The sequence below is a fragment of the Carettochelys insculpta genome, chromosome 9, assembly GCF_033958435.1.
Source record: "Carettochelys insculpta isolate YL-2023 chromosome 9, ASM3395843v1, whole genome shotgun sequence".
NCBI classification, from domain to species: domain Eukaryota; kingdom Metazoa; phylum Chordata; order Testudines; family Carettochelyidae; genus Carettochelys; species Carettochelys insculpta.
The window spans coordinates 33,767,343-33,793,852 of record NC_134145.1 but is presented as its reverse complement, the minus strand read 5'-3'; the positions used below and the strand labels follow the sequence as shown (position 1 = coordinate 33,793,852).

The 26,510-nt window shown below is 40.7% G+C and overlaps 1 protein-coding gene across 11 annotated transcripts in view; it reads left to right on the top strand.

Moving 5' to 3' along the window:
- The window catches only part of EVI5 (ecotropic viral integration site 5), a 147,938-nt gene that overhangs the window by 46,386 nt on the left and 75,042 nt on the right, over positions 1-26,510 (top strand). For 7 of the 11 annotated variants that reach the window (XM_075003386.1, XM_075003388.1, XM_075003382.1 and 4 more), the window contains 6 exons: positions 2,172-2,225; positions 4,719-4,751; positions 5,335-5,481; positions 14,446-14,580; positions 17,548-17,688; positions 18,759-18,917. In XM_075003386.1, coding sequence (XP_074859487.1) covers positions 2,172-2,225; positions 4,719-4,751; positions 5,335-5,481; positions 14,446-14,580; positions 17,548-17,688; positions 18,759-18,917 — 669 coding nt within the window. The remainder of the gene's footprint in view (positions 1-2,171; positions 2,226-4,718; positions 4,752-5,334; positions 5,482-14,445; positions 14,581-17,547; positions 17,689-18,758; positions 18,918-26,510) is intronic. The other 4 variants (XM_075003392.1, XM_075003384.1, XM_075003390.1 and 1 more) reach the window with 2 other exon arrangements.

The following is a 26,510-nucleotide window of genomic DNA, read 5'->3' as shown; positions in this document are numbered from 1 at the left end:
CCTACTTCGACGTTGAATGTCGAAGTAGGGCGCTATTCCCATCTCCTGATGGGGGTAGTGACTTCGACATCTCGCCGCCTTACGTCGATGTCAACTTCGAAATAGCGCCTGCCACATGTAGCCGTGACGGGCGCTATTTCAAAGTTGGCGCGGCTACTTCGAAGTCGCCGGCACGTGTAGACGCGGCCATGGGGTGTAGAATACATTTGCTATCCTGGGTTATAGTAGGATATTCAGAATTAAATATATTGAAACTGTTTAAGATTGCTTCCCAGTCTTAATTTATTTTTAACTTCTGTTTTGGGTAATATGTCCTTTACAAAATAGGACAAAAGACTGAGCATGAATAAAACAGTTCTGACATTTATTTTAAAAAAAATAAAGTATCTTTTAAAAAGTCATCACTTCTGTGGTAGGCATCCATCGTGCAGCTTCCAACAAGGCTTCTGTTTGGAAAAAGAGGTGAAACTCCCATTTGTTTGTTGTATTAATCTGTTGAATCCTTTCTTCTCGATGTATGTATGGTATTCATTGCAGACTTCATTCTTACCACTGCAGGTGTGCGTGCTTCAGAGGCTGCCTAAGCATTCACTGAATAGGCAGAGTCAATGCTGCTCCATTTCTAAAATGAAGAGTGTAATACTCTTAATCATTTTCACATACCAGTAAAATGCACAAACAGTAATGGCTAGCTCAGCTGTTCTGGTTTGTCAAACTCTCTAAAATCCAGATCTGTATCACAGACAGGATGCTGGTTTACATGGGAGAACAAAATAGATACCAAGATGTTTCTCTTTCAGGGACTTAGAACAGTTAAAGGTAGCAAGGAGCATTGGGTTTTGCGATTAAAGTGCAGGACTGGGAGATCTGGGTTTTAATTCTAGTGTTGTTGTAGACTCTTGCAGTTTTTGCTAGTCACTTTTTATGCCTTTTTGTATGGAAAGGGGTGCAGGGGCTTTTGATAAAAAGCAAAACTCAAGTGCATTGTTGTTATGAATCTTGTCCTAAACTTTCAGGTGACTGGAGATTGAGTATTTGGGCATATGATATTAGATTCTTTATAGGATTCTGACTTTGAGAGGGTGGGTGCTCAGTGTTTCCTAAAAACAAGTTCTCTTTAAGATGGTGTCAAGATGAGCACCCAAAAATTGTCACTCTGTATCTAGATACTTGAGAAAATTTAAGCCTGCTTGCCTGTTGGGCATGCTGGAAGATGTTTGTCAATAGCATAACAACTAAAATAACACAGCAAGCAAACATTTTGGATTCCCAGTATAGTAACTGTAATCTTTAGCAATGTGAAGATTGTTTACTTACTTACTCTGAGCTTGGCTTTATTCTGTGCAGTTTTGAACAAATGGGTGGATACATGCTTAATTTGTATGTAGTTAATTATCATGATTGCATGTGTAAGTGATATTGAAATACCCACATCTGCTTCATGCACAGTTGTAACAACTGCATGAGCAAACTCGCACTTGTGCTTGTGGTAGGCAAGTTTAGAAAACCCATTGTAGACCATTTTTGTAAAATGATGAAATCCCTTCTAAAGCTGGCACTAGTAGTTTTTGTGATGAAATATTGCCTCCCCCAACACAAACACATTCTTTCTTTTGTCTCTCTCTCTCTCTCTCTAAGTGATGGGGCTGTTTTTCCTTTTGGGACAAAGGAAAGTATTTTGCAGGACAACACTAATCTTCGTGAAGTCTATCTAGCTGGTTTTCATCTGGCCTCGTGTGAATTGTGTAGTCTAATTTTATAAAGCTAGTGTTGCTTACCATGGAAGCTTCACTAGCCTTTTTCCTAAAATGTTACATAGACAGTTCCTGTGGCTTACAGCTTGTCTAATAGTTTCTACCCTCTGTTAGTATATGAGTTTGGTCTCAGCTTTGCTATCTTTAACAAATTCAGATTCCATATTTTCTATGACATGCCAGTTCAGGGAAAGGGGTAAAAGGAACATTTGTGACTGCCTGCTTTTTCTACTCGCTTAGAATGTGTTTCATAGGTGCCAAACAGTGCGGTGATTATATATATATATATATATATATATATATAATTGCACAAATTATTAAGCTTGGGTATTTGCCATCACTCACCACTTGATTTGTCTGGTTTTAGTTCATATCGTCTCCCCCCGCCCACTTAAAACTATTTTTCTTATTTTACAGAGATTACGAACAGAAAACAGGCTCTTAAAGCAGCGCATTGAAACACTAGAAAAAGTGAGTATGTGAGTGACTGGATTCAGCCTGCATCTTTACTATACAATTGGCATGAACTTGAAGATATGCTATGGATACCTCATAACTGTCACCTGTTCATAATTATTTTTTCCAGTATTGGTTAACTGCGTAGTTGACTTGTATGACAGTAATATAGTGATATGGATGCTGCTTACAAACACAGTGTTCCTGAAAAGGTTTAAAATATTTGTGTTTTGGGTTATATGAAATGGATAGAATTTTGTATAACTTAAAAAGCCCAACTTCAGCTTGGAGGGAATTGCATTCCCTGTGTCAAAAGGGCTTCTGCAAAATAGAGAAAGATTAGGGTTCATAGGAAGTTTTGGAGATCCTCAACTATCGAAAGTCCTATGTTTCTAGGTGCTGCAGTTGAGGGATGAATGAAGAGGCAGCAAATGTTCACTATGAACTAGTCGGAGCAGATAGAGATGAATGAGGGGTTCTACCAGTGTCTGTACTTCCAAAAGCTGTTTCAGCCCTCCCAGTGTAATTTTGTCTGGGAAGCTTGATGGCTGGTACTTTGAACTCTTAGATGGACCTGGATTACAATACAAAATTGTCCCCAAGACAGGAAAGACTTGGTATGCTTTCTGGTATGTCTAAACAGTTTAGATTGCAACTCTTGAACTTCCGTACAATGCTGTAGATTTCATTTTACTTTTTTGTAAATACATCATATTATAAAGTAAACGAGTATGGATGTACTGCTCTTGGATAACTTTTCTGTCCATGTTCTGAATCATACTTCTGGTTGTAAATCTGTATCTATGATCTGGTGGTAGATTCAGAAATCAAAGTGTTTTTCCTTTTATCTTACAATATTTAATTGTTCATTTCCCAGATTATATCAGACGCATGTATGGCATATAGCAGTCTTTGTGCACTAGTAATTTCCTTGGGCTTTTCGTGCCCCCAGAGAGAGACTCCATTTCAAATGGTAAATCAATGTGACAGTTCCTTTGACAGATGATGTCAACTGTGTGTATCAAATTCTAATTTGGTATAGCAAGAGAGAACATTAACTTTCAAGAAACCACGCTATATATGAGTGCAACATAGAGGAAGCAAAGTTGGGTGAAAAAATATTTAAAGAAAAGGCTGGTAATTTTTTCTGTGCCAGTGTTGCTAGCACAGTGGTAAAGCTTGCATGAAAAGTGAAGAATCTTCTTGAGACTGTTAGAGGCTGATTGTAATCACTCAGTATGTTTGAAAGTGAATTTCCATTATTAAATATGGCAATTTTACACATAAGTACAAGAAATCTTTTGAATGATTTGAATACAAGTTTATTAAACACAAAGCTTCCTGAATACTCAAACATTAGAGCCTTTGTGTATTTCAGGCAATAGTTGCAGCATTTCATCTTCAGGGTACACAAATATAAGTGGTTGCTCTTGTGTCTTTCATTTTTTAACAATTCTATTAGTTTGGGAGTGATTCTCTGTTAATAGAGAAATAGCTATACAGCAGTAATATATTGTAAACAAACAAGAAAGTTAACTGCGCATATGAGGGGGAAAGATGCTTGGATGTTTGCCATCACTCACCACTTAATTTGTTTTGATTTCTCAAACTCTAATAATCATAATATAGATGATTTTACTGTGACGTCATGAGGAGTATTTGAACCTAATTTAAACAGCTAAGTAATATTTGTTACCTGTATTAAACTGCAGTTCTCTTAATGTGACTGAACTTTCTTTGATAGTTTAGCTATATGCTTTATTTGGAAGTAGTAATTTGCATGTAGCTGTATACTTAATTGCAGAGAATCTGAAAAACGTATAAGCGCATAAGAGAAGAAGAGACTTCAAATGGCACTTGCCTGAAAGGTTCAATGGGTTCTTTGGCAAAACTAAAGTGCTTTGAATAGAAATGTTAGATTTCTATTGCAGAACATGAGCAGGCTGTGTTAAACTAGTTAATGAAAGACTCTACTAATGAAACTATAGCTTCTAAAGCTGTTTTAGAATTAGTCACCGGCTCTTCATGCTTGACCCCTCTTACAGTTTAACTTCCTTCGTTTTTACCTCTTGGGCCTCTGTGTTGCACAAACGTGTTTGCATTTACCTGAGTTTTAAATATGCTCAGGTTGTGCCTCCCTTTGGTGGTATAACCCATAGGTCAAGTACTCTACAGTCATGTTAGTATTCAGAATATTTCAGATAGTGAATTATTATCTAGTGTAAACTTAAAAAAAGTTGATTAAAATATCCATCCTAGTTTGACTTTGAGGACCTCTTTACATTGACTACTAAGATGGGATGTTGTAGGTTGATAGTCATCTTTGCTGTGACTTTCAAACATAAGTTGTATTCGTTTGTATGAAGAGTCAGTCACTAAAGATTACTGTCCCCATGGAAAATGGGAAGAATTTGACTTTCTTTTTCTTAGATCTTAATTTGTCACTCTTGCTTCTCCTCTGTTTTTCTTTTCCCTTATATTCCTATCTTAAATTTTTTCCTTTTGTAGGAAAGTGCTTCCTTGGCAGATAGATTGATACAGGTATAGTCCTTGAGTATTTTACCTTATATCTTCCCTCCACCTTCAAAACAGAGACTTCTGTATTTAATGCATGGATAATTACATGCATTTATTTTGAAATTTTAACCCTACATACATAATTTGGACATACAATATTTAGCTAATTCTTTATTAGAATTTTGTTAATTTTTTTGTGCTAAAAATAGACAATTCTGACATATGCACGTTTTAATATTTTTCTAACATGAAATTCTTAGTGCAATTTGGTAATCCATGGATTCTGTGGCATTGTATTAACACTTAGCCTTAAACAGAACGCTGGAAGCTCTTAGCAACTGGTGCATGTTTAACAGAGTTAACATTTGCATGAACTGAATTTTACTGAATGCAAGTACACAACTGAACTTGCTAAAAGATGACAAGTGTAATTTGACAAATTAGAGCAGTACTAAACTGCTACATTTTATTAAAACTGTTATCAATTGTAATTAAGTGCTGTGGTGTTTTGAGATTTGAATATTGCAAAGTAAATGGCTAAGCATCACAAAGGTAGTCTTTCTTGGATCTGTCCTCAATTGCTTTAAAAAGAAAATTATGTCCTAAGGGACAAGTGACAAGGGCCCAGGAGGCAGAGGAAAACTACCTCATAAAACGGGAGCTAGCCACCATCAAACAGCAGAATGATGAGGCCATTACTAAACTGGAGCAAGCTGAGAATACCATCAGGGAGCTCCAGCAGCAACAGCAATGGGTAAGGAGCCTGGTAGCACTTCATCTAATCTTTCTCATTGACTTGTGTTTACTCCTACTGGTCATGGGAATATATCTATGATGCCCAGGTAAATATTTTGTGAGTCATACTATGTACATTCATGAAATTATATGAAATCCAACTTGCAAGAATTATAAGCCATTTAATGGCATGGTTTGTGGATTTATTGATGCTTGTAAATAAGTTTAATTTACTATCTCTTGCACACAAACAATTTTTTCTTCAGTAATTGACATGAAAATTGATGCATAACACCTTTGATTAGCCTCTTGCTAGAATTTAACATGGAAAGATTTTAATTTTTCTACCTAAACATTTTGTTTTTCCATGAGATGAACTTTGTTGGTAGAATGTCATTTCTAGGCTTCTACTGTCCTAGTAAGAATTTATGCTGTATCAAAACGCATGTTACTAAATGGGGACGATTAACTACACTTCAGCCTTTTTTGGCTAATTATATTCAGAAGTGTAGTTGTGTATACTGTAGGTAAGCTTGTGTAGAATAAGAAGGTTATATTAAGTGGCCATTGATACAAAATGGATTTGGAGTGTCATTTTGCTCTAAGCTGTTCACCGAAATGAGAGGTTTTTCTTCTGTAGTATATAGATGTGCCTCTGCAGTCTTAATTTGCGTTTAATAAAAAGTTAGATACTGGCTAACTCTTACGACACTTTAGACTGTGTGACACAAAGTGCTTGTCCTGAGCTGTTGGCCATTTTTGACACACATCTGAAACAGTTGTACAACCAGATGCTAGCAACAAGAAAACTATCAAATGGAAATCTAGGTCCTCCCTTCAAATACCATTCTTCACTGCACCATTCCTTCGCCAAAGCTCAGGAAATACTAGCAACTGTTTCCTGGAAAGATTTCTCTAATTTTGACCAAGGTAAATCTGTATCCCTTAAATACAGCTGGAATGCACATGATTAGAAATTGAAGCATTTTGTGCATATGCAGTATCTATATGTAATACCCAAATACTGCATTTCAGAGTAGCTATAATTTATTAAAAAAAAAAAAAGGTAGTCAGAATAGATCATAAAGAGAGCTTTAGACTAATGGAAATGTAACATCACCAGTTGCTTAATTTGTAGCAAGTGTCCCATTAAGAAACAATAATGAAATGGATCCTGAGACTGGTGAAATTCTTGTGGCTTTTTTAACTTAAAACATTCCAGTAAGTACCTCTTCAATGAAATGCACACAGCCATTTGTTAAGTTTTCAAAAATACATCTTTTATGCAGATAGGAAACCAGGAATGCATTTCTGAATGTGTGTTTTGTATGAATGAATTCGTGTGTGTATGAATGTGTTTCTGGATAAAACAAGAAGTCCTGTGGCACCTCATGCTCCAAAATGTTTTAGTCTATAAGCTTTTGTGGGCAAAGACACACTTTTTCAGATGCATGAGTTGGGGGGGGGGTCAGAGGAGGATTTAAAAAGGGGGCTCTCAGTAAAGGGGAGGGCCAGAGGTGACAAGGTCTGTTTGGTCAGAGTGGATGTGACCCATTATTGGCAGTTAACATGGAGTTGTGAACTTCAAGGGAGGAGCGAAGAAATCAAGTCAGTTCAGTTAGGGGGATGTGGCCTGTTGTCAGTTGCTAATGTGGAGCAACTGAAAACTTAACTCATGCGTCTGACGAAGTTGGTCTTTGCCCACAAAAGCTTATGCTCCAAAATATCTGTTAGTCTATCAGGTGCCACCGGACTTCTTGTTGTTTTTGAAGACACAAACTAACTCGGCTGCCTCTCTGATACATGTTTCTGGATGTGACCTAGCATCTCCAAAGTTGGTGTTGCATTTAAATTTGTAATTAGAGTTGGATTAAAATGCATCTTTAGCAATTCACTATGTTAAATGTGAGGGCCAAATTCACTGATTGTGCATGGGCCAAGTGAATTCAATTATTTGGTTACTTTTCTAGTCAGACGGGCACTTCAGCTAGCCCTCTCTAAATCTCTGTTAAAGGCCCTTGTTGGCACATCTGCTTTCTGGTGTACTAGGCAGAAAGGAAGAGAGGAGGACTCCTTCAAGAATATTAAGCACTGAAGACACCCCCACTTGTGCCCCTCCGGATAGCCTTTGTTCAGAGCCCTGGCATCACTGCTTTCACCCCCATCAGTCTCTCAGAACAGCTGGCAGGAGCACCTTGGGAGGCCAAACACATAGGATTGTCTGCTTGTAGGCTGAGGATAAGGATGGATATTGTATGGATGGGGAGACCTGGGAATGAGAGAGGAATGTACTAAAAATAAACACCCTCACAACTTTGATTCCAGCCATATTCTTTCACTTATATAAATAATGCACAAGACTGTAAGTGCCTGAGTGCATCTGCAGAGACTGTTGATCCATCCATGGGTGGAATTAAGATGGTGCTTTGTGAATAGGTTGTTGCTGGCCATATGTTGGAGGCACTTGTTCGTGCAGCCTTAGCATCCAATCATCCCATTAATTAAAGGCATTTTCTGGATTTTTTTTTAATTACTCCATTTTATGGGATTTACATAGTGAAGTTTTTTTTGTTTGTGTTTTTACATGGGGAATAGGTAGGCTGGCTGCAAAAGATGTGAATGTGTGGAGGACACCACCTGGCGGTAGTTAATAAAATTAAAATCTGAAGTTCAAAGAAATCTAATTTTGACAGGAAAACTTTGAGGCAGTTGCTTACTACTGTGGCTTCACTCATGGGGGGTATTAACACACCTTGATATCAGTAGAGTCTGATAACTTCCTTAGTTTATTGCCCTTCATCCTGAAGGTTTCATAAATGTTACTATTGATCGTTGTTCCCTGTAAGCTGAGCTCCTTGAGCACCCAGCTGATTAGCAGAACACTTCCCTCTTTCCACAGCGGGCAGCGTATGTTTCTGTTGGTGTTGCACCTCCACACATGCCTTCGTGCACAAAACACTTATTCCATCCATGGATTGAAAAAAATTAGACGGAACGCTGCTGCTGATCTTTAAGTTAGTGACTGACACAAAATGCTAATAAATATTTGCCTTGTATAACTTGCATAAATTGTGAAAGTACAGCCCCTGCTGTCAGTATTTTAGAATGAGTCCCTTGTGCTGCAGTTGACTCTGTGTGGTGCATATCTGCATCTGAATGCCATGACTTGCAGGATTGGGGCCTTAATTGGCTAGATACTGAACGTAAGGATAAAAAAAGGGGAATAGTGAAAGTATCGTACAGGTGTCTCTATTCGATGTCATGGACTTTAGAGAGGGTTGCTTTCCTTTCTAGGTGAAACAATTGGAGCAGATTTAGAGAGGAAGACTGTGTTGCCCAAATTGTAAGCAAGGCTGATGTAAAAAGCACAACTGGCTCATGTTCAAATCTTACCCAGATTTGATTTTCTATGAGAAATCTGAGATTGCAAGCTCATGGGGGGCCTTTAGCCATTTCACGTTTTAAGATTCTCTGTAAAATATTTTGTCTCAAGTTTCTTCTGCAAAACTGCTCAGCGGAACTGCAAATGCACACAATCTTGTGTGTTACTTGAAAGTCCTATTGGCACCAGAACCCTGACTTGTATGTAGCCTTGAGTTTGTTTTTAAATGTGTAGTCTGAGTATTTGTAGGGAATTAGAAGGTAAAAATAAATGACTTTTGCAAATTGACACTACCTCTTTTTGGGGGCAGTTTTTATAGACTTTTTTGCTTCTCTGTGCAAGGAGGGAAAACTTAAAACTCACCTCAGGCACTGAATTGAAACTACTACTACTACTGACTTCATATGCAGGAAAAATCTTGCTCATTTAAAATATTGTCAGGTGCAATGTTTCTGCATAGGTAGGATAATGATACCTTTGTATAGCAGATTATATTAAAGTATAAGAATTTGAGTGAGCTATAATTTTTTGTTCCAGATGCTGAACTCTCTCCCCTAATATAGGGTGACTGTTAGGCAGTTCATTTACTTAGATTGCAAGGAGGGGAAGTGGAGCAAATGCATTGTAAAGGTAGCCATATTTTGAAATAAAAGATTATAAACAATATTTGCACCACATGCAGCATAATTTTAAAAGCGAGCCAACACCTTTGGTACAACTGTCTGGAAGATACCTGAAGACAATTGTAACCGTTTTTATATTTTCATGGGTTCTCATCAATATATTTCAAAGAATAAAAAAATTAGTATCTTGTCTCAATTGTCTGAAAACATTTGGTAACCTCAAGGGACTGTTGTGCATAAATTTACTAGAATGTAGTGGGGAGCATGCAGGAAATTTATGATCAAAATTTAAAAGTCAGTTTGTTTTGAGAATGTAATAATTTGTAAAGGAATTCTTAAGTGTTGCACTTTCATTGTAACAAATTGCTCGTAAACAGACTATCCCATGAGGCAATTTCTGATTTTACGTGCAAACCAAAAATATGAATGCTTCAGTATTTATTTTATTTTTTTATATTTCAAAAGCTGGGGATCACTTTAGAGAATCTCTCAAACCTTGTTGTACTCAGCTCTGTAACTTGAACCTTATGGGAAAGCAAAGGATCTTTTTAATATTCCTTTGGCTTGCAAGTTTGTTATGCATTACATAGCCTAATTGAATTAGACTGTAAAATGCATATTCAGCGTTGTCCTCCTTCCCACCACAAACTCATGTATCTTAGAATTAAATCTAACTTTGATTTGAATAAATTTACTCTTTTATGGCTGTGCAGACGGGGAAAAAAGGGTTCAGGTCTCTTTTGTGAAGCTCACAATGTCTATATTTCGGGTGTAGCAGACATTTTAAAGGAATAAATGCCCCATTTTGGATAGTGATGCTTCCTGAAAGGTGGCTAATGCAAATACATTAGTTAGGTTTACAACTTTGTAGAGTGCAGGATGGATCCCCCCCTCCCCAAAGAACACCTGCCAAAATATGCGATACTGAAAACCATAGTGTTGACCAAGGAAATCCAGATTAATTCACAAAAGCATTTTAATACTGAGTGTTTGTAATGGCAAACTCTTTAGCTTGATTAAAGACTCATGAAACGGAGTTTAACTTGCCCAAGGAGAATCCAAGACTCAGTAATTTGGTAAAGTCCTATAGACTTGATTGTGAAATTGGGCACAGTGTGTATAGCTGCTGGCTAAGAGCAACTTTGTGAGCATCTCTGGATTTCAGTGAGCCAAGAAATTCAGTCTTAACTTCAGAGTGCTGCAAAGGCATTTCCTGGGGAATGTGGCCATGTTTGACAATCTGGCAGCTGCCAAAGACATTTCATAATGGGTGAAATTCAGTTCCTGAGTTGTTAACATCTGAATGGGTTACTCAGATAATGTATCCGTTTGTGAAGAGAAATGAGGAAAGTACTTGAGATTGGCCTTCATAGATGCTGGAATAATTTGTATGGTTCAATGGTTCTAAACACCCCCACTACTATGTAAACCCTTTATGTGATGAAAATCACTTTAAGTTGGAAGGGGAAAGGAGGGCAAGAGAGGTGAGGAGAAGGGACAGTTGCCTCAAGGCCTGAAAATTCGAAAGGTCCCAGGACTACTGTAGCAATGGTGATGGCCAGAGCACGGGGTCCTTTAAATCACTGCCAGAGCACAGCACAATACGCTGTAGGCAGTGATAAGGGCTGGCAGTGGGAGAGGAGAAAAAAGTGACAGTGCTGTGAGGCAGCGCTAAGGACTGCCTGAATGAGGGAGCGTGGCACACTCCAAACAGCACCGAGGGCCAGCTGCCTCAGCCCTGCCCCTTTTGGGAGCATGGAACCAGGCCTTTCTCCGTCTTGCCCAGGGGCCCGGCAAGGCTGTGAGCCCCCTGGATGTGGGGGAAGTTGCTGGCCTCTAAAAACAAAGTTGTGCTGATATTGCTAAATTTTCAATTTAAAGTCATACCTTTAAGTAGATCGTAAGTGTTTATCATCTAAAATTGTGCCCATTCTGGTAATTCATTATGTAGAACAGAAAGTATAATCTCTTCATACCTACTGGATGATCTGAAAAGCAAGTAGCTGCAGTCCCAAACTCTGCAAGAATCTGCATCTAATTATTCTGACTGTGCTGGGCAATCAGTACCAAGGCCAGGTTGGTTGTAGGAACATTCGTGACTTGCAAACCAAGAGGAAATACAATAGAGTGTTGACATATGAACTGGCATTCAGTTACTGTTGTGATAACACAACAATAAGGAACAAAATACTAATCAGAAAACATGCACATCAGAGTAGATGGTGCATATCCTGGATCATATTGATACTAGGGACTGTATGAAAGGAAAAGAAACTTTCTAAATAATAAGGAACAAGATGCTTAATGAAAGTAGCTACTTTTTTGGACTCTTTTCTTTAAATAAATCATTGTCCTTAAAGAAATAATTACTATTTTAAGTAGCTCTTCAAGTCTGCATTTTCCCTTCAGAAAGTATATTATTGTAAACTAACACTTATTATGAAGTTAAATGAGAATTTCAACCTACAGGAGCAATAATGCATTTGCTTGTCTTATGTTAAACAGAATTTTGGAGCAAGTCTGGCATTGTGTTATAGGTTTCTTTTTCAAGTGTCCTTTTTAAGATGTTACACAGGACTTATATTTTTGAAGGAAGCTGACGACGAGACTTAAAGATGTACATTTGGAGAAGTGACACGTTCAACTAGTGTGATCATAAAGGAAAACGGATGATCACCACAAACGTGATGTTCCCTAAACATTACAATGCATACTCGTTCTGTAATAATTGTAGAGGGCCAGCACCTGCTTGTAATAAACAAGTAGTCGCCCTGAAACTAATGGCACCACTTGCATAAGTAAACCATGTAGGGTTTTGTCTTTGAGGCTTATATACAGCCCCTCCTTGCAGCAATATATTCTGTTGATTTGTAGGCATATAATTTGAATTATATGCTGCCATAAACTATTTGCTGGGGTAATTGTAGACCCTAAATTTAAAGGCCCTGGTGTAACTCTCAGAAATTTAATTAATGCATAATAATAAACCTAAGAATGGATAACAATCACCACCATGGCCCCTTTTCTTATATGTGGCATATGCTCGCCTTGTACTGCATCTGTCTTGTTATAGTCTGCGTCTTCTTCAAAGTGGGGGATGTCTTCCTATTTCTGTACTGTGCCTAGTCCACGTGTAGAGTGCTACCATAGTATATAATTGTTTTCAGTAACTTTGCAAAGTCTATTTAATCCAGAAACTAAATTGTTAGAGAAAAACATAAGCCAAGTGGGAAGTGTTTTTGTTTGTGTGTATAAAAACTAACAGTTCTAATGTTGTATTAATGATTGTGTAAAACAAATGGATATACAAAATCTTAATTCAAGACACGTTCTAGTTTCTCTTGTATAGTACCATTTACTACATTCAGCAGGCTTTGATAACCCTTACGTGTTTAAGAACTCACAGAGACCACTGCTTTCTCGGAGACTTAACCATCTTTTCCAAGTGACACAATCATAACTTCTTAGCTTCTGAGGTTGGAGGTGGGTGTTGCCTTTCGAGCAGCTTCTGCAGCGGCCTATGTGATTGTTGCCACTGTAAAGCTAGAGGAAGATTAACAAAGTTCTTTGTTGCACTGCTGAAGCCATCTTGATAGAAGTGCATGTTCATAACGTGATTGTCGCAAGAAGTGAAATAGGACAGCAATGAGCTAACTTCCTGCCTAGTTGCAAGTTCTCAGTCAAGTCTAACTTTTTTTCCCTCCTTGCTGGAAGTGGTTTCTTTATCACAAAAATATGCTGGTGCAGAGATGAGGGGGATGGAAGGAAGGCCTTTTGTTTCTGGAGCTGGATAGGCTATTGTGTGGTGAATTAAGACTGTTGAAGGGAGTAGCAGGAGAGGGATTCCCAAGGTATCACAGTTCTTGTGCATAAGCTTTTGTGGGCTGGATCCCACTTTGTCAGATGCATAAGAAGAAGCAGATTCCAGCCCACAGAAGCTTATGCCCAAACAAATTTGTTAGTTTTAGGTGTCACAGGCCTTGTTCTTGCTGAAACAGATTAACATGGCTGTTCCACTGGAACAATATTAGTTGTATCACTAAAGTAAGCAATGATTTGTGATCTAAGAGCTATGGTGATCTTTCAGGGTTAAAAGGTTGCTGAAAATTTGACTAATAAGAAGACTGTAACTAGGATTGGAGAAGGGTTTCAGTTTAACAGGCTTGCTGAAACTAGGACAGCTATTAGTCATTGCATAAAACTCTTGGTTTTGCACATCACAAAATCACTGCACTAGATTTAACCCCTTATTCACATCAGTGATCAGCTACTGTAACAAATATTCCTATTGATTTCACTGAGGCTAAAAATGTTAGTAGTTCAATGGAAATGAGGAGCTTACATCATGGCCCTGTATATTTGGGGGCACTTAGGGTGTGTTTACAGAATCATGTCCACTATTCTGAAGTAAGTTTGCGAGAGTCTGTTTAGCAAAACTGCTATTTTGAAATTTCGGAGTAGCAGACGGCTTATTTTGAGTTTTGTAAGCCTCATTCTACAAGGAATAGCACCTATTCCAAAACTGATATGTTGGAATAGCGGCTGCGTAGACAGGGAATAGAGGCTTTTTCGAAATAAGCTAGTGTTGCCAGGGGCTCTAATCCGAAATAGAGCATCCACAGACAATAGATCCTATTTCGAAATAGCTGAGCGCACTGTTTCAATAAGCATTTTGCGTGTAGACATGCTATTTTGAAATAAGCTATTCTGGAAAATCTCTTTCAGAATAGCTTATTCTGAAATAACACTGCTGTTTAGATGTAGCCTTTCAGAGCATTTCTGGTTGCTTGACACAGCACTTGGGGTGTCTGATTCTGCAAGTCTGGATGGAAGTGTATTAGAGCTATTGTGCAGAAAGGTGCAGTACATATTTTTGGTCTTCAGCTGTCATGAGCACACGTTTATAGGTTGATTAACGTGTGAGAATTTTTGCACACTAATGTTCTTATTTTGTAATGTATATTTGCAAACTTTATAGCATAAGTGCAGTTCCCGCTACAGTGAAGAATTTGTGCTACAGCTGGAAAAAGAGTTGGTCCAAGCCAGACTAAGTGAAGCGGAATCCCATTGTGCTCTGAAGGAGATGCAAGATAAGGTTCTAGAGATGGAAAAGGTAAATCAAAACCAGGATCCTCAGTGTAAAGTAGCGGTATACATACCCACACAAGTCCCAACAGTTTAGCTGCATGAATGTGCTCCCAAATCTATCTTGTGAGGTTTCTAGCTCATGATTGCAAAAAACCCTTCATATTCTGAGATTAATGTAACTAAAGCAAAGATGTGTTCTTGAGCCTTTATAGATGTAGCAATCGCTGAACTGTTCCATTTGATCACATTGAAATGAAATCAGTTTTAAGTCTGGTGGTGGGTTGTATAAACATTTTATTTCATTGTTGATTTATCAAACCCCAAGATAACACATCCATCTGATGCTTGGACTGCTGGTAGATACATTAATGCGGGGCATAGGTACTGACAAATATGTGAAATGGGAAAAAGGGAACTTAAATTCTTCTTCCAAAATTCAAGTGCTTGTTGGTCAGGAAGGTTTCTGAAATGGGAAGGAAAAAGCTGCTTCTTCCTCACAGTACCAAGTTACAGCAGTCCTCTAACCAGCTGTTAAAATGCCGAGCTTCCTTTGCAGAACAAAAATCTGCAGCACTTCCAAAGTTTGGAGAATAAGATGGAACAATTTCCAGTGGTATAACTGAGATAATGTTGAAGTGGTTGAGGGGTAGGTAGTCCCATTTATACAATGCTGTAGTATATATCAGCCTGCCCCTCAAAGGGTTCGTTGAACCTGGGACCAGCAAGCTGTGAGCTAAGGAGAAGCCCAGCAGGCAGGAATTGGGAACCTCTCAATCAGATTGACTGACTAATGCCCAGCCAGAGGATGTAAGTGAAGATACGGCTCTGCAAGGGTGGGGAAACAGGAGGGAGACTGATGTTTCCCTGTCTAGCAATAGAAGGCTGCCAAAGGCTGGGTAGGTCCTGTGGTCCCTCTGAGGTTAAGAGAGGACGTGACTCTTGAGTTAGTAGGGTATAAAGGGTCCTGCAGTATCAGGCCAGTTCAGGACCACTATTCCCTGTAATCTATGTGTTTGTGGGGCTGCTCAGGAGAGAGATTCAAATGCAGCCCAGCTGATTAGCACAGAGCCAATAGCTACTTTTTTGTTTCTAAGAGAGGTGTATTTTCACATATGCCTTGGTGCACAGATGATTCCCCCTGCCCCATACATGGATGGAAAAAAAAGGCACATGGATGAAAAATGCACAGGGATCATTGGTCAGGACTAGCTCTTTTTTTTGATACTTTTCCATATACCTTGCATTTGTGTGGCACAAGTATAAAAGCTTACACAGAAGGCTAAAATAGAGGTGGCTATAACTATTTGTCCCCAAGCTGGTAGACAGACTTACCCAGTTACAAGGACTTTGATCAAAACTTATATGTTAGGCAAAGTAAGATCTGGAACATTTTTGTTTTTAAAAGTAAAATCTTGACTTTTGGGAGATGAATCAAATTATCTGAAAGGCTCATCAGGTGTGTGGTAGATAGAATAAGATACGTAAAACATTAGGGCAATAACTGTAAGTTAAATTTAATGTATCCAAATAAGAATTCAAGATATGATGGTACTACCCCAAAATTCACTATGAATTCACCAAATCTGCCCTATATTTAAACATTTTCAAACATAGACATGATATTCTTTGAATTAAATATTCGAGGTATACCTGGAAAGGGAGTTACAACTAGAACAAATATAAGTTTTATAATGGTACAGTGTTTCTGGACTGGAGCAAGTATACTTGGGTGGATGAGAGAATGTAAAATAACCAAAAGTTTCTGTGATTACTGAAGTCTACTATCTTTAGACTGTATAGGCTGGGAAATAAGCTATTTATTATCCAAGATCTGCAATGATGCACTAATAGGTCAGGAGCCCAGAAAGATATTCACACTTGTAAATAGCCATACCCCTTAGTCTGAGACCTTTCTGAAATTGTTAAAGGGAATGTGTGTTTATCTGTTAATTCTGACAGTGCTATTGAATCCCAGCCTTTTAAATAAATACTCTATAGGGCCCTACCAAAATTCATTTGTTAAATTTCACGGTAGGAGCATTAAATAAAAATCCTGAATTTCATGGTTTCATATACTTAAACCTTTTATTTTAGCTCCTGACCTAGAAAATCCAGAATACCATGGCCTCGTCATAGTAGCCTGATTTCGCAGTCCTTGATGCCTTTTTCCCATAGCTGTGAATTTGGTAGGGCCGTAACTGTAATGTTAGCAGAATTATCCTGTTGAGGTAGATTTCTTTTTTTAAATTTCCCTGCCACATTTTGCTTGTTATCATGGAATTATTAAAACATGTTACTTCCATGTTAACATATTTAACTCTTTCCAAGTTATTCTTGTCTAACTTTCTTTCTGGTTAGTTTCCCTCAGACTAGTTCCCTTTTCCCCTCCCCTTCTGCTAGAGTTCTGCTTCTCTGTTGTTTTATCTGTTTCCTTGTCCAGCTGTCATTCATTAACCCCGCCTTTTACAAAATTCCTTTCTTCTGTCTTTTTCAAAGATGAACAGACTTTCCAAAATTAGTCTGAAATCTCATTCATTAATTAGACTTGTGTAGGCTCAAATGGCAAAAATGATCTCAATGGTATCAAATCTACACTTTTACTTTCTTAACAAACCTAAAGGCTTTCAAATCTGTTTTTGTTTTCCATACATTTTTGTTGGCATAATTAGTACTAAAAACGCATAAGCTAGCTAACTCCCTGCCCTACTTTTTAATGATGCCATCAACTCCAGCATGAAAAATCTAGAAGCCAGGTAGTCTGATATCTTAGTATATAATTTTAGTTCATACTTAAAAATTATCTGTCTAACTTAAAACCATATTTTATTCTGTCTGCAGTCTCAGATTTAGCTTTAAAGCATGTCATTTCATCTTAAGATGCATCATTCATAACTCTTAATCAGGAATAATGATCACTCCATGTGATCTTGGAAGAAAACTTCCTAAATGCACACTTCTCCAATTAAATGTCTGAGGGTCTTCTTTGCTACAGAGGAACAGTTCTTTACCTGATGAGAATAATGTTGCCAGACTCCAAGAAGAACTGATTGCTGTGAAGTTGAGAGAAGCAGAAGCTTTAATGGGCCTAAAACAACTTAGACAGCAAGTCAGGGATTTGGAAGAACACTGGCAGGTATGGATATAATCCTTTTATTAAACTTAAATTATTTGAATAAAGGACAATTGAACATGTAAATCTGAAAAATGGGGTCAAATAGAGTGGCAAGTAGAGCTATACAGAAATGGCAGATAAAGTAAACTGTGTCTTAACTGGCATTCTATCATCTGGAACTCTCAAAAAAAAAGTGGGGGGCATTTTATCCACAAGTAAATTTTAGTTACGTTTTCCATAAGTACAGTACAGTGAAAGTAAATACAACTAAATACAGGAAATTCAGTATAAGTTGTTTTCTTTAGTGCTATGCATTGCTAGGTATACCTCTCTATTATCCAGAATATTTGAATATCTTGACAACCTTATGGTCCTGTGGCTGCCAGATACGAAAGAGTGTACTGTAAAATGTGGGAGCCACAGTAAGTTTACTTTAAATATTTAGCTTAGGGCTTTCTACATCATGCTACAAACTAAAACAATTGTTCTGCTAGAAGCTATAAAAGCGTAAAGTGAAAGTTAGGCTCCTACGTTAGTGAATGCAAGTAGAGGCTGGAACTTAGCAAAATCTTGTCATTCAAGTGTTTTGAAATACTCAAACTTCTAGGCTATGAATACACTAGAAGCATCTGTCTACAGAAGTTACTGTCGGAAGAGATGTTCCGACAAAACTTCTGTCAACAGATCACATCTCCACATAAAGCAGATCGATGTTTTGATCCGCTCTTTTGACAGATGCTCCCCCTAGCCCTGGAGTGTCTCCACATTTTGTGTGTAGATGCTTTGAGTTTTGTCAACAAAACTCTTTGGTGTAGAGAGAGCCCTAGTGTTTAAGAATGTTTTCAGTTTTATGATCTCCCCAATAGAAAATTCCTGCCTCCAAGCCACTGTATCTCAATTCTTGACACTGTATTCAACCTTGTGGCCACTTGCAGTTTGTATGGTGAACTGTAATGCTATATAAACCTTCTGTTTGACTCTTAAAAGTTGTTTTGGTGGGAAGCTCCTCATTCTTTAGCAAACGAGATAATAGTATTTCAGGAGGGTCCTGAATTATAATCTTAAAGAAAATCATTCTAAAATGACCTTAGCGTCATCTAGCTCGCACTGGTGGAAGATGGAAAGACCCTCCCAGAAAGAACACTGTGAATGAACTTCAAGATGAATTGATGACAATCCGGTTGAGAGAAGCGGAAAGTCAGGCAGATCTGAAAGAGATGAAACAAAGAATGATGGAGATGGAAACACAGGTATGTTATTGAAAATGAGTACTGAGATGGCAGAGCTGAGAGTTACTATGTACCAAACTGACTGCTGGCACCTCGGAGTGCTGAGGGATATCCCTTACCAATGACAGTAGCTTAATAAGACAGTACAACACTCTTATGCGCTTTGTGCTGTTAGATTGGTTAAGAATGAGACTCCAATTTTATTCCCTTTGGCTTTTCAATGACTTGCAATATATGAAACCCTCTTCTCCTGCCTTTTACATTAGGCAGTGAGCGCTCTCTTGTGGGTGAATATGCATGAATCTCAGTTATTTTACAGTTTTAGTTCGGTACATCAATGTGTGTGGTTTTTAAATCGGCTGTTAACACTAAGGGCCTATTTAAATTTTTGTCTGCTATCTACTCCTTTCCTTCCCCTGGGGAATTGCCCCTGTTTTACCAGATCGTGACCTTCGTTCTTAACCCAGGAGTCTGGCTCCTGAATTGGCTAGTCGATCCTTGCAGCCCAGCTGTGTGCTGCCATGCCTTAAAGTGTTTACACCAACATTTTGCCCATTCAGTTGTGAAACACCTGCCACATGGCATTTATGAAGAGAGAAGACTAACTTGTTTACCCATTTAAATTCTGCTATACCCAAGGAATAAGAGCATCACTTGGCAAACAAACCTTTACTGTATGCATTTATCCAAATGATTGATTGTTCCTGAAATTTCTATTGATGCTGCAGCATAGTGATAAAATGAGGTGAGGACTGAAGACTTTGCAATAGCCTTTGAGAAATTCTCTCTTGGAAAAAATTTCAAACATAGTTGATATGAAGGAACCTCGTGCATTCAAAAGGTAAAATTTGCTTTAGCCTACTATTCCCATCCTGTTGTCCCAGGAAGCAGGAGATAGGACACAGGACAGTGTGGTGTAAAAAACTGACTGTGCACCTACCATTTGGCCTAGAGTCACCAGGTAGAATTTGTGACATGCCACTGATTATGTAAAAGCTTCATTAATTAATGTGACTGAGATATTTTAACATTTTCATTAGGGTTGCTGATCAGCAATGTCAATTTTTTTTTTTCAGTTAATCTATTTTTACCTTCAGTCAGCAGGGGGCACAATGATCCTGTTTTATCATATGCCACTTGCTAACAATCACAATCCTGAATGCTTCTCTAAAGATGTATGCTGTTATCTTCAAATTGAGCAATACTTTTGGTTCATATCATTTCATATGTAAACATATAAATGAAAAAAAAAATTAATGTCTAACAGGTGGATTGATTTAAATCTCAGTTTTAAATCAATGATTGTTTTGGCGATTTAATCATTATCGAAAAAGCGAAACTGAACTGTGCTGAGAGTGCACTTAAGTTTGCAGAAAGCTCTGTTGAACTTGCTGGCACTTCTGTTTTTTGAGAAAACAAACCATAGCATGGTGTTGCCTTTGAAAAGCTGAGTTATACTGAAATAAAAAAGAAAGTAGACTTTTGGCATCACCAGTATGGTCTATGGCCCTGTCATTCCAAAGTAAAAGGTATCTATTATATAATGTAAGAAAATGACACTCAATGGCAGCTAGCAGCTCTGGAGTTGTCGTACTTCAGCTTTCTATTCTGTATACTTGAGTGATAGATTCTATATCTAGTTAACTAATTAAAGACGCTATAAGGCTTATCTATGCTAAAGGGTTTTTTTCTTTTCCCCCCAGCAACATTCACCACAACAAACAGGTTGGGAATTGAGTTTTCAAATCACACTTATACTAAAAGGCATATAGAGAGAGAGCCTTGAAGAATGGAGCATTACAAAATGAATTATTTAAGTTACTAACTTTCTGATCCACTCAGCCATATCCATGTAATTTTCTCCAACAGCAGTTATCCTTATGATGATTGATCTTGCAGTTAGGCCTTCCGGCATCTTCTTGTACTGTTTACACATGATACGTTTTCCCTTTTTACCCAGGAACAAATTTATTCAAAAGATTCCCTGATAAGGTCTCTTACACCCAGAAGCCATGACCGTTTTTCTTTGGCAAGCATGTGGGGGGAATATAGGAAGTTTGTGTGTGGGCTGAATAATATCTTCCCTTTTTCTTTTCAGTCCACTCCACTGTTCCTTTCCTATATGTTGTCTCTCTGTTTTTAACATGTCTTAACTAACTTCTCTGCCATGCTTGGCCAAGGTTCACCACCACATAAGCACAGAACAAAAACAGTCCCATCCAGCTTGTGTTTCTTTGCACATGTTACTTTTTAGTCTGTAGAGAAACAAATTGAAAGCCCAGAAGTTGCAAGAAGCAAGAGCTAGTAGTTCTTCTTCAAGTGATTGCTCATGTCCATTCCAAGTTGGGGGTGTGTGGGAGCACGCCCAGTGGCAGGAAGCTTTTTGCTCTAGCCAGTACCCATAGAATGGGTGTGGCACCAATATGGTGACCAATTTGTGCACCACCCGCCCCTGCTCAGTTTTTTCACGCCACGCTTCTGGTTGTTGGAGCTCTTGCTTTCTCCTTGCTAAATAAGTAGCTATAACCTATTGTAGTGTAAATAGTTCTTAAAGTGGTGTAAATAGTTTGAGTTTAATAGTTAGTTGTTCGTGTCTTCACTAATAGCCAAGGGGGGGCTGTCTGTCCCCCTCGGCACTGAGGAATGCCTGGATCCCCAGGCTTTAAGACTCGTTCAGTGTGGCAAACATATGCCCAAGAGTGACCCTCATTCAGCTTGTCTGATTTGCTTGGGGGAAGGGCACTTGCTTTACTACTGCTCTATTTGTAAGGCATTTAAGCTCAGAACTTGAAGGTGTTGGGCGCTATCTTTTAAAGTCCTGCTAATGGAGGCAGCTCTTAAACCTGAGGAGTCCTCAGCAGGAGCAGAGAGTGGAGCCTCTTTGGTGCAAAGTGCACCAGCACTGTCTACCACAGTGCTGTCCAAGGAGACTTTGGCACCAGGAGCAGGCACAAGCACCTTCGCCGTCTTGGAGCTGTAGGAGTCAATCTCCAGTGCCAAAGAGGAGGAGGCAAGAGAGGCATAGGTTGCTAATGTCCAAGCATGGTGGCAAGAAGTTCAAGGCTCCAGCATGCACTGTGAAAGGGGAGGAGACGTGCACATTGCAGCTAGCGTGGAGCAGAGCCCGCAGGCGCTGGACTTACCCTTAACACCAGAGGCATTTTGACCAGCGCAAGGCCTTCTTCAAATGACGGTACAGGACCAGCATCGTAGCATCAAGACTGAGCGGTTGGGGCCTATGAATGTTACTCCAGTGCCAACCCCCACACTCACATTGACACCGTACTTGGTGCCGAGCTCTCCAGTGCTGACTCATCAGGGAGTGAATGTGGGCCAGTTTCAGATGCCCTTTGCTCCAGTGCTGGCATAAGAACGGCCATACTGGGTCAGACCAAAGGTCCATCTAGCCCAGTATCCTGTCTGCTGACAGTAGCCAATGCCAGGTGCTCCAGAGGAGGTGAACTGAAGACAGTGATCAAGTGATTTGTCTCCTGCCATCCATCTCCCGCCTTCGACAAAAGGCTAGTCATCATACCTTACCCCTTGCTAATAGCCATCTATGGACCTAACCTCCAAATATTTATCAAGCTCTTATTTAAACTCTGTTAGAGTCCTGGTCTTCACAGCGTCTTCTGGTAAGGAGTTCCACAGGTTGACTGTGCGCTGTGTGAAGACAAGCTTCCTTTTATTAGTTTTGAACCTGCTATCCAGGAATTTCATTTGGTGTTCTCTAGTTCTTATATTATGGGAACAAGTAAATAACTTTTCTGTATTCACTTTCTCCACACCATTCATGATTTTATTTACCTCTATCATATCGCCCTTCAGTCTCCTCTTTTCTAGACTGAAAAGTCCCAGTCTCTCTAGCCTCTCCTTATATGGGACCCGTTCCAAACCCTTAATCATTTTAGTTGCCCACAGTCATCAGTGCCGACTCAGGTGGCCCTGCCGTGGACATCGGCTTCTGAATAGGTGTCCGAATCAGACTTGTTTCACTTGAGCTCTGGGCTCAGTAGGAACTCCAGAGGTCATGCCGTAGCTGTCACAGGCACTGTAGTCGTTGTTCGGACTATGTGAGTTGGCTGCTGGCTTCTCAGGCGATGCATCAGTGGCCTTTATGGACTTCATGGACATTTCGCAAGGTGGAGGGCAAGAGTGTGGGCATAACTTCAGTGATGCTGGGAGTCCCAGTGATCCTGCACTTGGCACTGTCAGCGTCGCTGGGCACACTGCTACTGGAGCTTCAGCAGGAAGCTATGGGAATTAGAGCCACCAGTGCTGATTTCATCAGCATCGATGTTGGCACCATCGCAATGTGACTGGACCTCAATTGTGCTGACGCAGTCAGTGATTGTACCCCCAGTGCCGATAGGACAGGTACCAGCCCCGGCACCAGTGCTGGTTCAAGTACAGGGAGTGATACCAGTACCATTGGTACCTCCTGTTGGTTTTTTTTGGTCAGCCGGTACCAGTGCCTGCTCCACCCTCAGTGCCTCCCGGTTACCCCATAATTCCTATGGGGGGGCCAGTTGATGGAACACGTCCCTGCTGCCCTTTCCCTCCAGATGGAGGTGCAAGGAGTATCATCCTCTTCCTCCCGGGATGAGGTGGTGGTGGGCTTATCAGCCTCACTGGTGTGGGAGGATGGTAGGGCATTTCAGCAGCTACTCAGGAGAGTGGCCCAAAGCTTGGGATGCAGGCAGAGGAAGTCCAGGATCAGATGGATCCTGACATAAACATTTTGTCCTGTGTGGGGCCCACTAGGATGGCTCTGCCCATAATCAAAACAATTGCCACTACGGCTAAAATGGTTTGGCACACCCCTGCTTCCACGCTTCCTAAGGCCTGTAGGAATGAGACGGTACTTTGTTCTGTCCCAGGGCAATGAACATCTGTTTACTCACCCCCTCCCGACTCCCTGTCAGTGGATGCTGCAAACCACAGAGAGCACCAAGGGTTTTATGGTACCTCCCCAAAAAAATAAAGACACCAAGTGTTTGGACCTCTGTGGGAGGAAGGTTTACTCAACAGGAGGGTTACAACTGAGGATTGCTAACCAGCAGGCCCTGGTTAGCAGCTATGCATACAACAAAGTCAGTGCTCTATCCAGGTTCATCGAACGGGTACCACCCGAAGCCAAGCCAGACTTCACAGCCGTGGTAGAGGAGAACAAACTGGTATCAAGGGTAGCCCTGCAGGCGGCACTAGGTGCTCTGGATGCTGCCACAAGGGTTATGGCTTCTGGAGTGGCGATGCGCAGGGGGGCATGGTTGCAGTTTTTGGGCCTGCCACATGAGGTTCAGCAAACAATCCAGGACCTCCCCTTCAACGGCCCTACCCTGTTCGCAGACAAGACAGGTAAGAGACTACATAGGCTGAAAGACTCTAGGGCCAACCTGCGCTCACTGGGCCTTCATACACCGGCCAACCAATGCAGGCATTTTAACCCACCTCCTCAGCAAAGACAGTTTCCGCAGCCGCAAAGAGACGGTACTAGAAGGCGGAACAGAACAGGCAGATGACGTTCAGGCCAACAGCCTCAGGGCCACCAGAAGGATCCACAGGGACCCAAGCTGCAGTTTTGATGGCATGGTCAGGAATGTCAAATTGATCACACCCACTCCAGCATCCCCACTCTTTTCATTCCACCTATCCCCTTTTACCATATGTGGTGTAGCATCACCACAGACTGGTGGGTCCAGTGTATGGTAGAGAGGGGATATGCCATTCAGTTCTCTTCCTACCCCACTTCCCAACTCTGTTCCCTGTCCCTCTTCAGGGACAGCTCTCAAAAGATCCTGTTACAGGAGGAATTGCAGTCCCTCCTGGGTTCCGGGGCCATAGAAGTAGTTCCTCCCAGGTTCAGTATTTCCTAATTCCAAAACCAAAGTGGAGCTTGATACCCATCCTGGACCTAAGAGGTCTCAACAAGTTCGTGGAAAAAGATAAAACTTCGTATGATATCCCTGGGTCTCATACTCCCGATGCTATAACAGGGGGATTGGTTCATGGTTCTCGAATTGCAGGATGCATATTTCTATCTGCCCTCCTCAGAGGAGGTTTCTCAGGTTTATGGCAGAGGGAAGCCATCATCAGTTCGCAGTCCTGCCTTTCAGTCTGTCTGCAGCCCTACGGATCTTCACCAAACACCTAGCAGTAGTAGCAGTGCACCTACGCAGGCAAGGGGTGCAGCTGTTCCCATACTAGTCAAGGGACGTTCCCAGGAGCAGGTGATTCAGCATGTAGAGTTGATGCATCAAAATCTTGTAAGCCTCGGTCTCTTGATCAATGAGGCAAAGTTGATGCTGGTTCTGTCTCACTCAGTAGAGTCTGTAGGGGCATGACTGTATGCCAGGTGTGCCAGGGCATTCCTGCTGGACATCAGGCTCAGGTCCATTGGGGTCCATCATCTGAGACATCCTCGGAGTTCCCACCACAACGGCCAGGTGCTGCCAGCTTTTGCTGGGTCACATAGCAGCATGCACCTTCATGGTACAGCATGCCAGGTTAAGGATGCGCTGTCTACAGATATGGCTGTCATCAGTGTATCACACTTGAAGAGACAGTTTAGACTTGGTGGTCATGGTGCTGAAATGGACTTTGTTGACCCAGCACTGGTGGTTAGATGAGGGCTCGTCCTCATAGGAGACCCCTTTGTCGCTCAGCAACCCTCACTTTCCCTAGTAACGGATGTTTCGGACCAGGGGTAGGGAGTGCATCTGGGTCAGCTGTGAACCCAGGCTCTTTGGAGCGTGTCAGACTTTTGGCTCCACATAACTGTGAGGGAGCTCAGGGCCATCAGACTGGCATGTGGGACTTTCAAGGCCAGGCTAGCAGGACATTGCGTGTCAGTCACATGACAGCAATGTACTATATCAACAAACGAGGATGCACATTTGTCTTCCCTGTGTCACGAGGCCATGATGCTCTGGGACTGCATACAGCACATCATCATGCTGCAGTCCCTTTACCTGCCAGGTGTGCACAATTCACTGGTGGACCAACTCAGCAGGTCCTTTATGGATTGAGTGGTCTCTCACCTGGAGGTGGTTCATTCTATTTTCCAGAAGTGGGGGTATCCCCAGGTGGACCTGTTTGCCTTCCACCTCAATGCATTGATCATCTTGGTGGCGTTGGAGTGGGTCCGTCAGCACCGGTGCTCGACCCTCCTGCACCTGTCCATTCACAAGCTGATGACATTGCCGATCCAGCTGTACCTGCTGATGCAGCATACCTTGGACATCAGAAGGGCACTGGCCTTTTATATGGATAGGACTAGGCCCTTTACAAGAATGCAGCAACTCTTTGTGGCAGTTGCTGATAGGATGAAAGGCCTTCCAGTCTCCTCCCACTGGATTTCCTCCCGGACAGTGATGTGCATGAAGGAGTGTTACAAAATTGCAGGGGTTCCTCCCCAGCCGGTTAGGGCACACTCTGTGAGAGTGCAGACATCATCTGTGGCTTATTTGGCTCAGGTGCCTATCCAGGACATCGGTAGCGCGGCCACCTGATTCTCAGTTCATACATTTACAGCACGTTATGCTTTGACGCAGCACGCACGGGAAGATGCTGCGGTGGGCAGTGCTGTCCTGCTCCGAGTCCACCTCCTAGGCA